The sequence below is a fragment of the Chamaea fasciata genome, unplaced genomic scaffold, assembly GCF_029207755.1.
Source record: "Chamaea fasciata isolate MVZ Bird 193981 ecotype frontalis unplaced genomic scaffold, bChaFas1.0.hap1 SCAF_383, whole genome shotgun sequence".
Lineage (NCBI taxonomy): Eukaryota > Metazoa > Chordata > Aves > Passeriformes > Sylviidae > Chamaea > Chamaea fasciata.
In genome coordinates, this window is record NW_027094468.1 from 80,403 (window position 1) to 90,629 (window position 10,227).

Sequence of the window (10,227 nt, forward strand, 5' to 3'; positions counted from 1 at the left end):
CCCTCAAAATCCCCATTTTCCCCCCCGCATTCCCACTTTTCTCCCCCAAATCCCCATTTCCCCCCAGAATCCCCATTTCCCCCCCCCCGGAATTCCCATTTTTTCTGCCCCGCATTCCCACTTTTCCCCCCAAAATCCCACTTTTCCCCCCAAACTCCCCATTTCCCCCCCGAATTCCCATTTCCCCCCCGCATTCCCATTCCCCCCCCCAGAATTCCCATTTCCCCCCCGCATTCCCATTTCCCCCCCGCATTCCCATTCCCCCCCCCGCATTCCCATTCCCCCCCCCGCATTCCCATTCCCCCCCCCGCATTCCCATTTTCCCCCCCCGCATTCCCATTTCCCCCCCCGCATTCCCACTTTCCCCCCCGCATTCCCACTTTTCCCGCCCCAGAATTCCCATTTCCCGCCCCCCGCATTCCCATTTTCCCGCCCCAGAATTCCCACTTTCCCGCCCCCCGCATTCCCACTTTTCCCCCCCCGCATTCCCACTTTCCCGCCCCCCGCATTCCCACTTTTCCCCCCGCATTCCCACTTTTCCCGCCCGCATTCCCATTTTCCCGCCCCCCGCATTCCCATTTTCCCGCCCCCCGCATTCCCCCTTTTCCCGCCCCCCGCATTCCCACTTTTCCGCCCCCCGCATTCCCACTTTTCCCCCCCCGCATTCCCATTTCCCGCCCCCCGCATTCCCCCTTTTCCCGGCCCAGAATTCCCATTTCCCGCCCCCCGCATCCCCCTTTTCCCGCCCCCACCTGCCGGGCCGGAGGCTCCCGAGGGCTCGGGGCACCCGCAGGCGCAGCGCGCAGCCCAGGCGCAGCAGGAGGCTCCGGAAAAGTTGCGGGAATTTTTCCAGCACCGCGGCCGCCGCCTCCGGCACAGACATGAGCTCATCCAGGGCGCACGTGGCCTGCCAAGGAAAGGGAAGGGAAAAAAACACCCAAAACCACGGGAATCTCCCGGGAAAAACACGCGGGAAAAAGGATTTTCCGCCTGCGAACGGCTCCCGGAATTAACCCCTGCGCCGACTGCCACACATCGGGGGCTGTCTTCCCGGGATTTTCCATGGATTTGAGGCTGGTTTCCCGGATTTTCCATGGATCTGGGGCTGGTTTCCCGGATTTTCCATGGATCTGGGGCTGGTTTCCCGGATTTTCCATGGATTTGGGTTTTTTCTGCAGTATTTGGGGTTTTTTCCCCAGATTTTCCATGGATTTGAGGCTGTTGTCCCGGATTTTCCATGGATTTGGGGCTGTTTTCCTGGATTTTCCATGGATTTGGGTTTTTTTTTTTCCCGGATTTTCCATGGATCTGGGACTGGTTTCCATGGATTTTCCATGGATTTGGGGCTGGTTTCCATGGATTTTCCATGGATCTGGGGCTGGTTTCCCGATTTTTCCATGGATTTGGGGTTTTTTTTCCCGGATTTTCCATGGATTTGGGGTTTTTCCTGTGGGATTTGGGGCTGTTTTCCCGGATTTTCCATGGATTTGGGGTTTTCCCCGGATTTTCCATGGATTTGGGGTTTTTTTTCCCAGATTTTCCATGGATTTGGGGTTTTTCCCAGATTTTTCCACGGATTTGGGGTTTTTCCCAGATTTTCCATGGATTTGGGGTTTTTCCTGCTGCATTTGGGTTTTTTTTTCCCAGATTTTCCATGGATTTGGGGTTTTTCCTGTGGGATTTGGGGTTTTTTCCCCAGATTTTCCATGGATTTGGGGTTTTTTTCACAGATTTTCCATGGATTTGGGGCTGTTTTCCCGGATTTTCCACGGATTTGGGGTTTTTCCTGCTGGATTTGGGGTTTTTTCCTCACATTTTCCATGGATTTGGGTTTTTTTTCCTCCCAGAATTATTCTCTGATTCTTTGGGAATTTCTCCCGGATTCTTTGGGAATTTCTCCCTCATTCCCTGGGAATTTCTCCCTCATTCCCTGGGAATTTCTCCCGGATTTCCTGCGCTTCCTTCCCCGATTCCCAAACGTCTCCAGACCCTCAAACCCAAGAAGTTTGGGATTCGGGAACGACTCCCTGATTTCTGCCGGATTCCAAAGCTGGAATTACCCGGGGAAAAAAAAAAAAAAAAAAAAAAAGGAAAAATTTGGGAAAAGTTTGGAATTTTCTCCCCGGGAATATTTTTCCTCCCTGGGATTTTTTTTCCCCTTGTGGAATATTTTTCCCCTTGTGGAATATTTCCCCACTCGAGAACACTTTTCCCCACCCCCAAGGAATGAGGGGTTTTTTCCCATCTGGGAAGGATTTTCCACCCGGGAATTTTTTCCCACCCGGGAATTTTTTCCTCTTTTTTTTTTTTTTTTTTTTTTTTTTTTTTTTTTTTTTTGTTTTGTTTTTGGGTTTTTTTTGGTTTTTTGGGGGGGTTTTTTTGAGCTTTTTTTTTGTTTTTTGGTGGTTTTTTTGTTTTGTTTTTGGGTTTTTTTGGGCTTTTTTGGGTTTTTTTCTTGTTTTGTTTTGGGGGTTTTTTGGGGTTTTTTGGGGTTTTTTGGAGTTTTTTGGGGGGTTTTTGGGGTTTTTTTTGTTTTTTGGGTTTTTTTTGTTTTGTTTTTTGGGGGTTTTTTTGCTTTGTTTTGGGGATTTTTGGGGTTTTTTTGGTTTTTTTTCTGTTTTGATTTGGGGGTTTTTTTGGGTTTTTAGGGTTTTTTCTGCTTTGCTTTGGGGTTTTTTGGGGTTTTTTTTGTTTTGTTTTGGGGGGTTTTTTTTTGGTTTTTTGGGGGGTTTTTTGCTTTGTCTTGGGGATTTTGGGGGGTTTTTCTGGGTTTTTTTTTTTAGGGTTTTTGGGGGGTTTTTTTGTTTTGTTTTGGGGGGTTTTTTTGGGTTTTCCATGGATTTGGGGTTTTTTTTCCCCAGATTTTCCATGGATTTGGGGTTTTTCCCAGATTTTCCATGGATTTGGGGTTTTTCCCAGATTTTCCATGGATTTGGGGTTTTTCCCAGATTTTCCATGGATTTGGGGTTTTTCCTCCTGAATTTGGGGTTTTTCCTGCTGGATTTGGGGTTTTTTCCCGGATTTTCCATGGATTTGGGGTTTTTTCTGCAGTATTTGGGGTTTTTTCCCGGATTTTCCATGGATTTGGGGCGGTTTTCCATGGATTTTCCATGGATTTGGGGTTTTTTCCCGGATTTTCCATGGATTTGGGGTTTTTTCTGCAGTATTTGGGGTTTTTTCCCGGATTTTCCATGGATTTGGGGCGGTTTTCCATGGATTTTCCATGGATTTGGGGCTGTCTTCCCGGATTTTCCATGGATTTGGGGTTTTTTCTGCAGTATTTGGGGTTTTTTCCCAGATTTTCCATGGATCTGGGTTTTTTTTTTCCCAGATTTTCCATGGATTTGGGGTTTTTCCTGCTGCATTTGGGGTTTTTTTTCCCGGATTTTCAATGGATTTGGGGTTTTTCCCGGATTTTCCATGGATTTGGGGCTGTCTTCCCGGATTTTCCATGGATCTGGGTTTTTTTTCCCCGGATTTTCCATGGATCTGGGGCTGTCTTCCCGGATTTTCCATGGATTTGGGGTTTTTTTCCCGGATTTTCCATGGATTTGGGGTTTTCCCTCCCAGAATTATTCCCTCATTCCCTGGGAATTTCTCCCGGATTCTTTGGGAATTTCTCCCTCATTCCCTGGGAATTTCTCCCGGATTTCCTGCGGTTCCTTCCCCGATTCCCAAACGTCTCCAGACCCTCAAACCCAAGAAGTTTGGGATTCGGGAACGACTCCCTGATTTCTGCCGGATTCCAAAGCTGGAATTACCCGGGGAAAAAAAAAAAAAAAAAAAAAAAGGAAAAATTGGGGAAAAGTTTGGAATTTTCTCCCCGGGAATATTTTTCCTCCCTGGGATTTTTTTTTCCCCTTGTGGAATATTTTTCCCCCTGTGGAATATTTCCCCACTCGAGAACACTTTTCCCCACCCCCAAGGAATGAGGGGATTTTTCCCCATCTGGGAATGATTTTCCACCCGGGAATATTTCTCCACCCGGGAATATTTTTCCAGCCGGGAATTTTTTCCTCCTTTTTTTTTTTTTTTTTCTTTTTTTTGTTTTTTTTTGGTTTTTTTTTGGTTTGTTTTGGGTTTTTTAGGGTTTTTTCTTGTTTTGTTTTGGGGGGTTTTGGGGTTTTTTTTTTGTTTTGTTTTGGGGTTTTTTTGGGTTTTTTGGGGCCTTTTTTTTGGTTTTTCGGGGGGTTTTTTGTTTTGTTTTGGGGCTTTTTTGGGTTTTTTGGGGGTTTTTTGGGTTTTTTTTTCTACCTGGGAATATTTCTCCACCCTGGAATTTTTTTCCACCCGGGAATGATTTTCCGTCCAGGAATTTTTTCCTCCTTTTTTTTTTTTTTCTTTTTTTTTTTTTTTGGTTTTTTTTTGGTTTGTTTTGGGTTTTTTTTGGGGTTTTTTTTTTTGCTTTTTGGTTTTTTTTTGGGGGGGTTTTTTGGGGTTTTTTTGGGTTTTTTGGGGTTTTTTTCTTGTTTTGTTTTGGGGGTTTTTGGGGGGGTTTTTTTTTGTTTTTTAGGGTTTATTTTGGGGGGGTTTTGGGGGGGTTTTGGGGATTTTTTTTGTTTTGTTTTGGGTTTTTTTTGGGTTTTTTGGGGGGTTTTTTTGGTTTTTTTTGTTTTGTTTTGGGGGTTTTTTGGGGTTTTTTTGGTTTTTTTGGGGGTTTTTTTGTTTTGTTTTGGGGTTTTTTGGGTTTTTTTGGGTTTTTTTGTTTTTTTTTTTTTTTTTTGTTTTGGGGGGTTTTTTTTTTTGGGTTTTTGGGTGGGTTTTTTTTGCTTTGTTTTTGGTTTTTTTTTTGTTTTTTTGGGGGGGGTTTTGGGGTTTTTTTTGTTTTGTTTTGGGTTTTTTTTGGGTTTTTTGGGGGTTTTTTGGGTTTTTTTTTCTACCTGGGAATATTTCTCCACTTTCTCCACCCTGGAATATTCTTCCACCCGGGAATGATTTTCTGTCCAGGAATTTTTTCCTCCTTTTTTTTTTTTTTTTCTTTTTTTTTTTTTTTTGGTTTTTTTTTGGTTTGTTTTGGGTTTTTTTGGGTTTTTTTTTTTTTGCTTTTTGGTTTTTTTTGGGGGGGGTTTTTGGGGTTTTTTTCTTGTTTTGTTTTGGGGGTTTTTTGGGGGTTTTTTTTGGTTTTTTAGGGTTTTTTGGGGGGGTTTTGGTGTTTTTTTTGTTTTGTTGTGGGGTTTTTTTGGGTTTTTTGGGGTTTTTTTGGGGTTTTTTTTTGTTTTGTTTTGGGGTTTTTTGGGGGTTTTTTGGGGTTTTTTTTTTTTTTGGGGTGTTTTTTTTGGGGGGTTTTTGGGTGGTTTTTTTTGCTTTGTTTTTGGTTTTTTTTGGGTTTTTTTGGGGGGGTTTTTGGGTTTTTTTTTGTTTTGTTTTGGGTTTTTTTTGGGGTTTTTTGGGGTTTTTTTTGGTTTTTTTTCTACTTGGGAATATTTCTCCACTTTCTCCACCCTGGAATACTTTTCCACCCGGGAATGATTTTCCGTCCAGGAATTTTTTCTTTTTTTTTTTTTTTCCTTTTTTTTTTTTTTTTTTTTTTTCTTTGTTTTTGGGGGTTTTTTGGTTTGGTTTTTTTTTGGGTTTTTTTGGGGTTTTTTTTGTTTTTTTTTTTCTACTTGGGAATATTTCTCCATCCGGGAATATTTTTCCCACCTGGGAATTTTTTTTTCCCCACCCAAGAACTATTTTCCCATTTGGGAATTTTTCCCCCCAGGAATTTTTTCCCCCCAACCCCTTCCCCTCTTTCCCCTTCCCAAAGCCCATTCCCGCCGGAATCCCACCAGAATTCCCAGATTTTTTTCCAGGAATTCCCCTGGAACACTCACAACCAGGGACAGGATTTCTCCACCTGGGAATTTTTTTTTTTTCCATTTGGGAATTTTTTTCCATTCGGGATTTTTTTTCCCACCCTGGAAATATTTTTTCGATTCGGGAATATTTTTTCCATTCGGGAATTTTTTTTCCCACCCGGGAATGATTTTTTCCCACCCTGGGAATATTTTTTCCATTCGGGAATTTTTCTCCCACCCGGGAATCTTTTTCCACCGAGAATTTTTCTCCTTTAAGGAATTTTTCCCACCCGGGAATTTTTTCCACCCAGGAATATTTCCCCACCCTGGAATATTTTTCCCATTTGGGATTTTTTCCCACCTGGGAATTTTTTCCCTCCCCAAAACGATTTTTCCCCCCTGAATTTTTTTTCTTTTCCCATTTGGGAATTTTTTCCACTGGGAATTTTTTTCCCACCTGGGAATTTTTTCCCTCCCAGAAATAATTTTTCCCCCTGAATTTTTTTTTCTTTTCCCATTTGGGATGTTTTTTTCCACCCGGACATTTTTCCCACCTGGGAATTTTTTCCCTCCCAGAAACGATTTTTCGCCCCAGAATTTTTTTTTTCTTTTCCCATTTGGGAATTTTTTCCACCTGGGAATTTTTTTCCCACCTGGGAATTTTTTCCCTCCCCAAAACGATTTTTCCCCCCTGAATTTTTTTTTTTTTTTCTCCCATTTGGGATTTTTTTTCCACCCGGAAATTTTTCCCACCTGGGAAATTTTTTCCCTCCCAGAAATAATTTTTCCCCCCAGAATTTATTTTTTTTTTTTCTTTTCCCATTTGGGAATTTTTTCCCACCCGGAAATTTTTCCCCCCCGGAAATTTTCTCCCACTTGAAAAGCATTTTCCCATTTGGGAATTCCGCCCTCCCCCCCCAAGCACTTCCCCACCTCCCTCCCTTTCCCCCAAACCCGATTCCAGCCGCAACCCCCCCTCCCCCCCCCCCTCCAAAATTCCGGGAATTTTCCCGCCAATGGGGCGGGAAGCACTCACAGCCAGGGCCGGGGCGGTGGCCAGCCGGGGGCGGCCCGAGCCCAGCAGGGAGGGTCGGAGCTCCCGGAAGGGAATTTCCCTCTCCAGCCGCTCCAGGAGCAGCTCCAGCGTCTGGGAATTCAGCGGCGGCTCCGCGCCCAGGGCGCGCCACATGGCCCGCAGGGAGCTGCGGGGAGACGCGGCCGGCTGCGGCCTGCCCGGGGACGGCGGCACCGCCCGGGGATGGGCGGGGCACGGGCGGGGCAGGGGCGGGGCCTCGGGGGGGCGGGGCGGGAACGCTCGGGGCGTTTGGGGGAGGTTTGGGGAGATTTGGGGGGAATGGTCTGGGAATTTTGGGGAGATTGTCTGGGAATTTTCGGGAATTTTGGGGGAATTTTCGGGGAATTTTTGGGGAATTTTTACGATTTTTTGGGAATTTTCTGGGAATTTTCTGGGAATTTTTTGGGAATTTTCTGGGAATTTTGGGGGGAATTTTCTGGGAATTTTTTGGGAATTTTTTGGGATTTTTTTGGGAATTTTCTGGGAATTTTTAGGAATTTTCTGGGAATTTTTGGGGGAATTTTTGGGAATTTTCTGGGAATTTTTAGGATTTTTTTGGGAATTTTTAGGAATTTTCTGGGAATTTTTTGGGAATGTTTTGGGGATTTTTTTGGGAATTTTTTTGGGGAATTTTTAGGAATTTTTTGGGTATTTTTGTTTAAATTTTTAGGAATTTTTTGGGAATTTTTGGGAATTTTTAGGAATTTTTGGGGAATTTTCTGGGAATTTTCTGGGAATTTTGGGGAATTTTCTGGGAATTTTCTGGGAATTTTCTGGGAATTTTTTGGGAATTTTTTGGAATTTTTTTGGGGAATTTTTAGGAATTTTTTGGGAATTTTTTGGGAATTTTCTGGGAATTTTGGGGGGTTTTTTTGGGATTTTTTTGGGAATTTTTCTGGGAATTTTCTGGGAATTTTCTGGGAATTTTTAGGAATTTTTTTGGGAATTTTTCTGGGAATTTTCTGGGGATTTTCAGGCCTTTCCCGGGAATTTGGCGGGACTTTCGGGGGCCTTTTCCCGGCAATGGGCCGGGGCGGTGGCCAGCCGGGGGCGGCCCGAGCCCAGCAGGGAGGGTCGGAGCTCCCGGAAGGGAATTTCCCTCTCCAGCCGCTCCAGGAGCAGCTCCAGCGTCTGGGAATTCAGCGGCGGCTCCGCGCCCAGGGCGCGCCACATGGCCCGCAGGGAGCTGCGGGGAGACGCGGCCGGCTGCGGCCCGCCCGGGGACGGCGGCACCGCCCGGGGATGGGCGGGGCACGGGCGGGGCAGGGGCGGGGCCTCGGGGGGGCGGGGGCGGGGAACGCTCGGGGCGTTTGGGGGAGGTTTGGGGAGATTGGGGGGAGATTGTCTGGGAATTTTGGGGAGATTGTCTGGGAATTTCTGGGATTTTCTGGGAATTTTCGGGTGAATTTTTGGGAATTTTTACGATTTTTTGGGAATTTTCTGGGAATTTTCTGGGAATTTTTTGGGAATTTTCTGGGAATTTTGGGGAGAGTTTTCTGGGAATTTTCTGGGAACTTTGGGGAATTTTCTGGGAATTTTCTGGGAATTTTTTGGGAATTTTTTGGGAATTTTTAGGAATTTTTTTGGGATTTTTTTGGGAATTTTTAGGAATTTTCAGGGAATTTTTAGGAATTTTTGGGATTTTTTTTGGAATTTGTAGGAATTTTTTGGGAATTTTGGAGGAATTTTTTGGGAATTTTTTTTGAATTTTGGGGGGAATTTTTAGGAATTTTTTGTGGGAATTTTCTGGGAATTTTCTGGGAATTTTGGGGGGGTTTTTTGGGGAATTTTCAGGAATTTTTTGGGAATTTTTTGGGAATTTTTGGGAATTTTCTGGGATTTTTCGGGGAATTTTTAGGATTTTTTGGGAATTTTTAGGATTTTTTGGGAATTTTTGAGGAATTTTCTGGGAATTTTCTGGGAATTTTGGGGAATTTTCTGGGAATTTTCTGGAATTTTCTGGGAATTTTTGGGGGAATTTTTAGGAATTTTCGGGGAATTTTTGGGAATTTTTAGGAATTTTCGGGGAATTTTTGGGAGGTTTTTTTGGGGAATTTTCAGGAATTTTCTGGGAATTTTCTGGGAATTTTGGGGCGATTTTCTGGGAATTTTCTGGGAATTTTTAGGAATTTTCTGGGAATTTTGGGGAGAGTTTTTGGGGAATTTTCGGGAAATTTTCTGGGAATTTTTAGGAATTTTCTGGGAATTTTTTGGGAATTTTTTGGGAATTTTCTGGGAATTTTTAGGAATTTTTTGGGAATTTTTTAGGAATTTTCTGGGAATTTTGGGGGGGTTTTTTGGGATTTTTTGGAATTTTTCTGGAATTTTCTGGGAATCTTTGGGGAATTTTCTGGGAATTTTCTGGGAATTTTGGGGGAATTTTCTGGGAATTTTGGGGAATTTTGGGGCAATTTTCTGGGAATTTTCTGGGAATTTTTAGGAATTTTCTGGGAATTTTCTGGGAATTTTTTGGGAATTTTCTGGGAATTTTGGGGAGAGTTTTTGGGGAATTTTCGGGGAATTTTCTGGGAATTTTTAGGAATTTTCTGGGAATTTTTTGGGAATTTTTTAGGAATTTTCTGGGAATTTTTAGGAATTTTTTGGGAATTTTTTAGGAATTTTCTGGGAATTTTTAGGATTTTTTGGGAATTTTCAGGAATTTTCTGGGAATTTCCTGGGATTTTTTGGGGGATTTTTAGGAATTTTCTGGGAATTTTTTGGGGGGCATTTGGGAATTTTCTGGGAATTTTCTGGGAATTTTTAGGAATTTTTGGGATTTTTTTTGGAATTTGTAGGAATTTTTTGGGAATTTTGGAGGAATTTTTTGGGAATTTTTTTTTAATTTTGGGGGAATTTTTAGGAATTTTTTGTGGGAATTTTCTGGGAATTTTCTGGGAATTTTGGGGGAGTTTTTTGGGGAATTTTCAGGAATTTTTTGGGAATTTTTTGGGAATTTTTGGGAATTTTCTGGGATTTTTCGGGGAATTTTTAGGATTTTTTGGGAATTTTTAGGATTTTTTGGGAATTTTTGAGGAATTTTCTGGGAATTTTCTGGGAATTTTGGGGAATTTTCTGGGAATTTTCTGGAATTTTCTGGGAATTTTTGGGGAATTTTTAGGAATTTTCGGGGAATTTTTGGGAATTTTTAGGAATTTTCGGGGAATTTTTGGGGGGTTTTTTTGGGGAATTTTCAGGAATTTTCTGGGAATTTTCTGGAATTTTGGGGCGATTTTCTGGGAATTTTCTGGGAATTTTAGGAATTTTCTGGGAATTTTTTGGGGAATTTTCTGGGAATTTTGGGGAGAGTTTTTGGGGAATTTTCGGGGAATTTTCTGGGAATTTTTAGGAATTTTCTGGGAATTTTTTTGGGAA

The 10,227-nt window shown here is 42.9% G+C and overlaps 1 protein-coding gene across 1 annotated transcript in view; it reads right to left on the reverse strand.

The window, feature by feature from the left end:
- LOC136305376 (maestro heat-like repeat-containing protein family member 1) overlaps window positions 1–6,984 on the reverse strand; it is a 29,152-nt gene extending 22,168 nt beyond the window's left edge. The window contains exons 1-2 of the mRNA XM_066208623.1: window positions 6,817–6,984; window positions 753–907 (exon numbers count right to left, since the gene is read on the reverse strand). Coding sequence (XP_066064720.1) covers window positions 753–907; window positions 6,817–6,969 — 308 coding nt within the window. The 5' untranslated portion in view covers window positions 6,970–6,984. The remainder of the gene's footprint in view (window positions 1–752; window positions 908–6,816) is intronic.
- Between the last annotated feature and the right edge of the window lie 3,243 nt (window positions 6,985–10,227).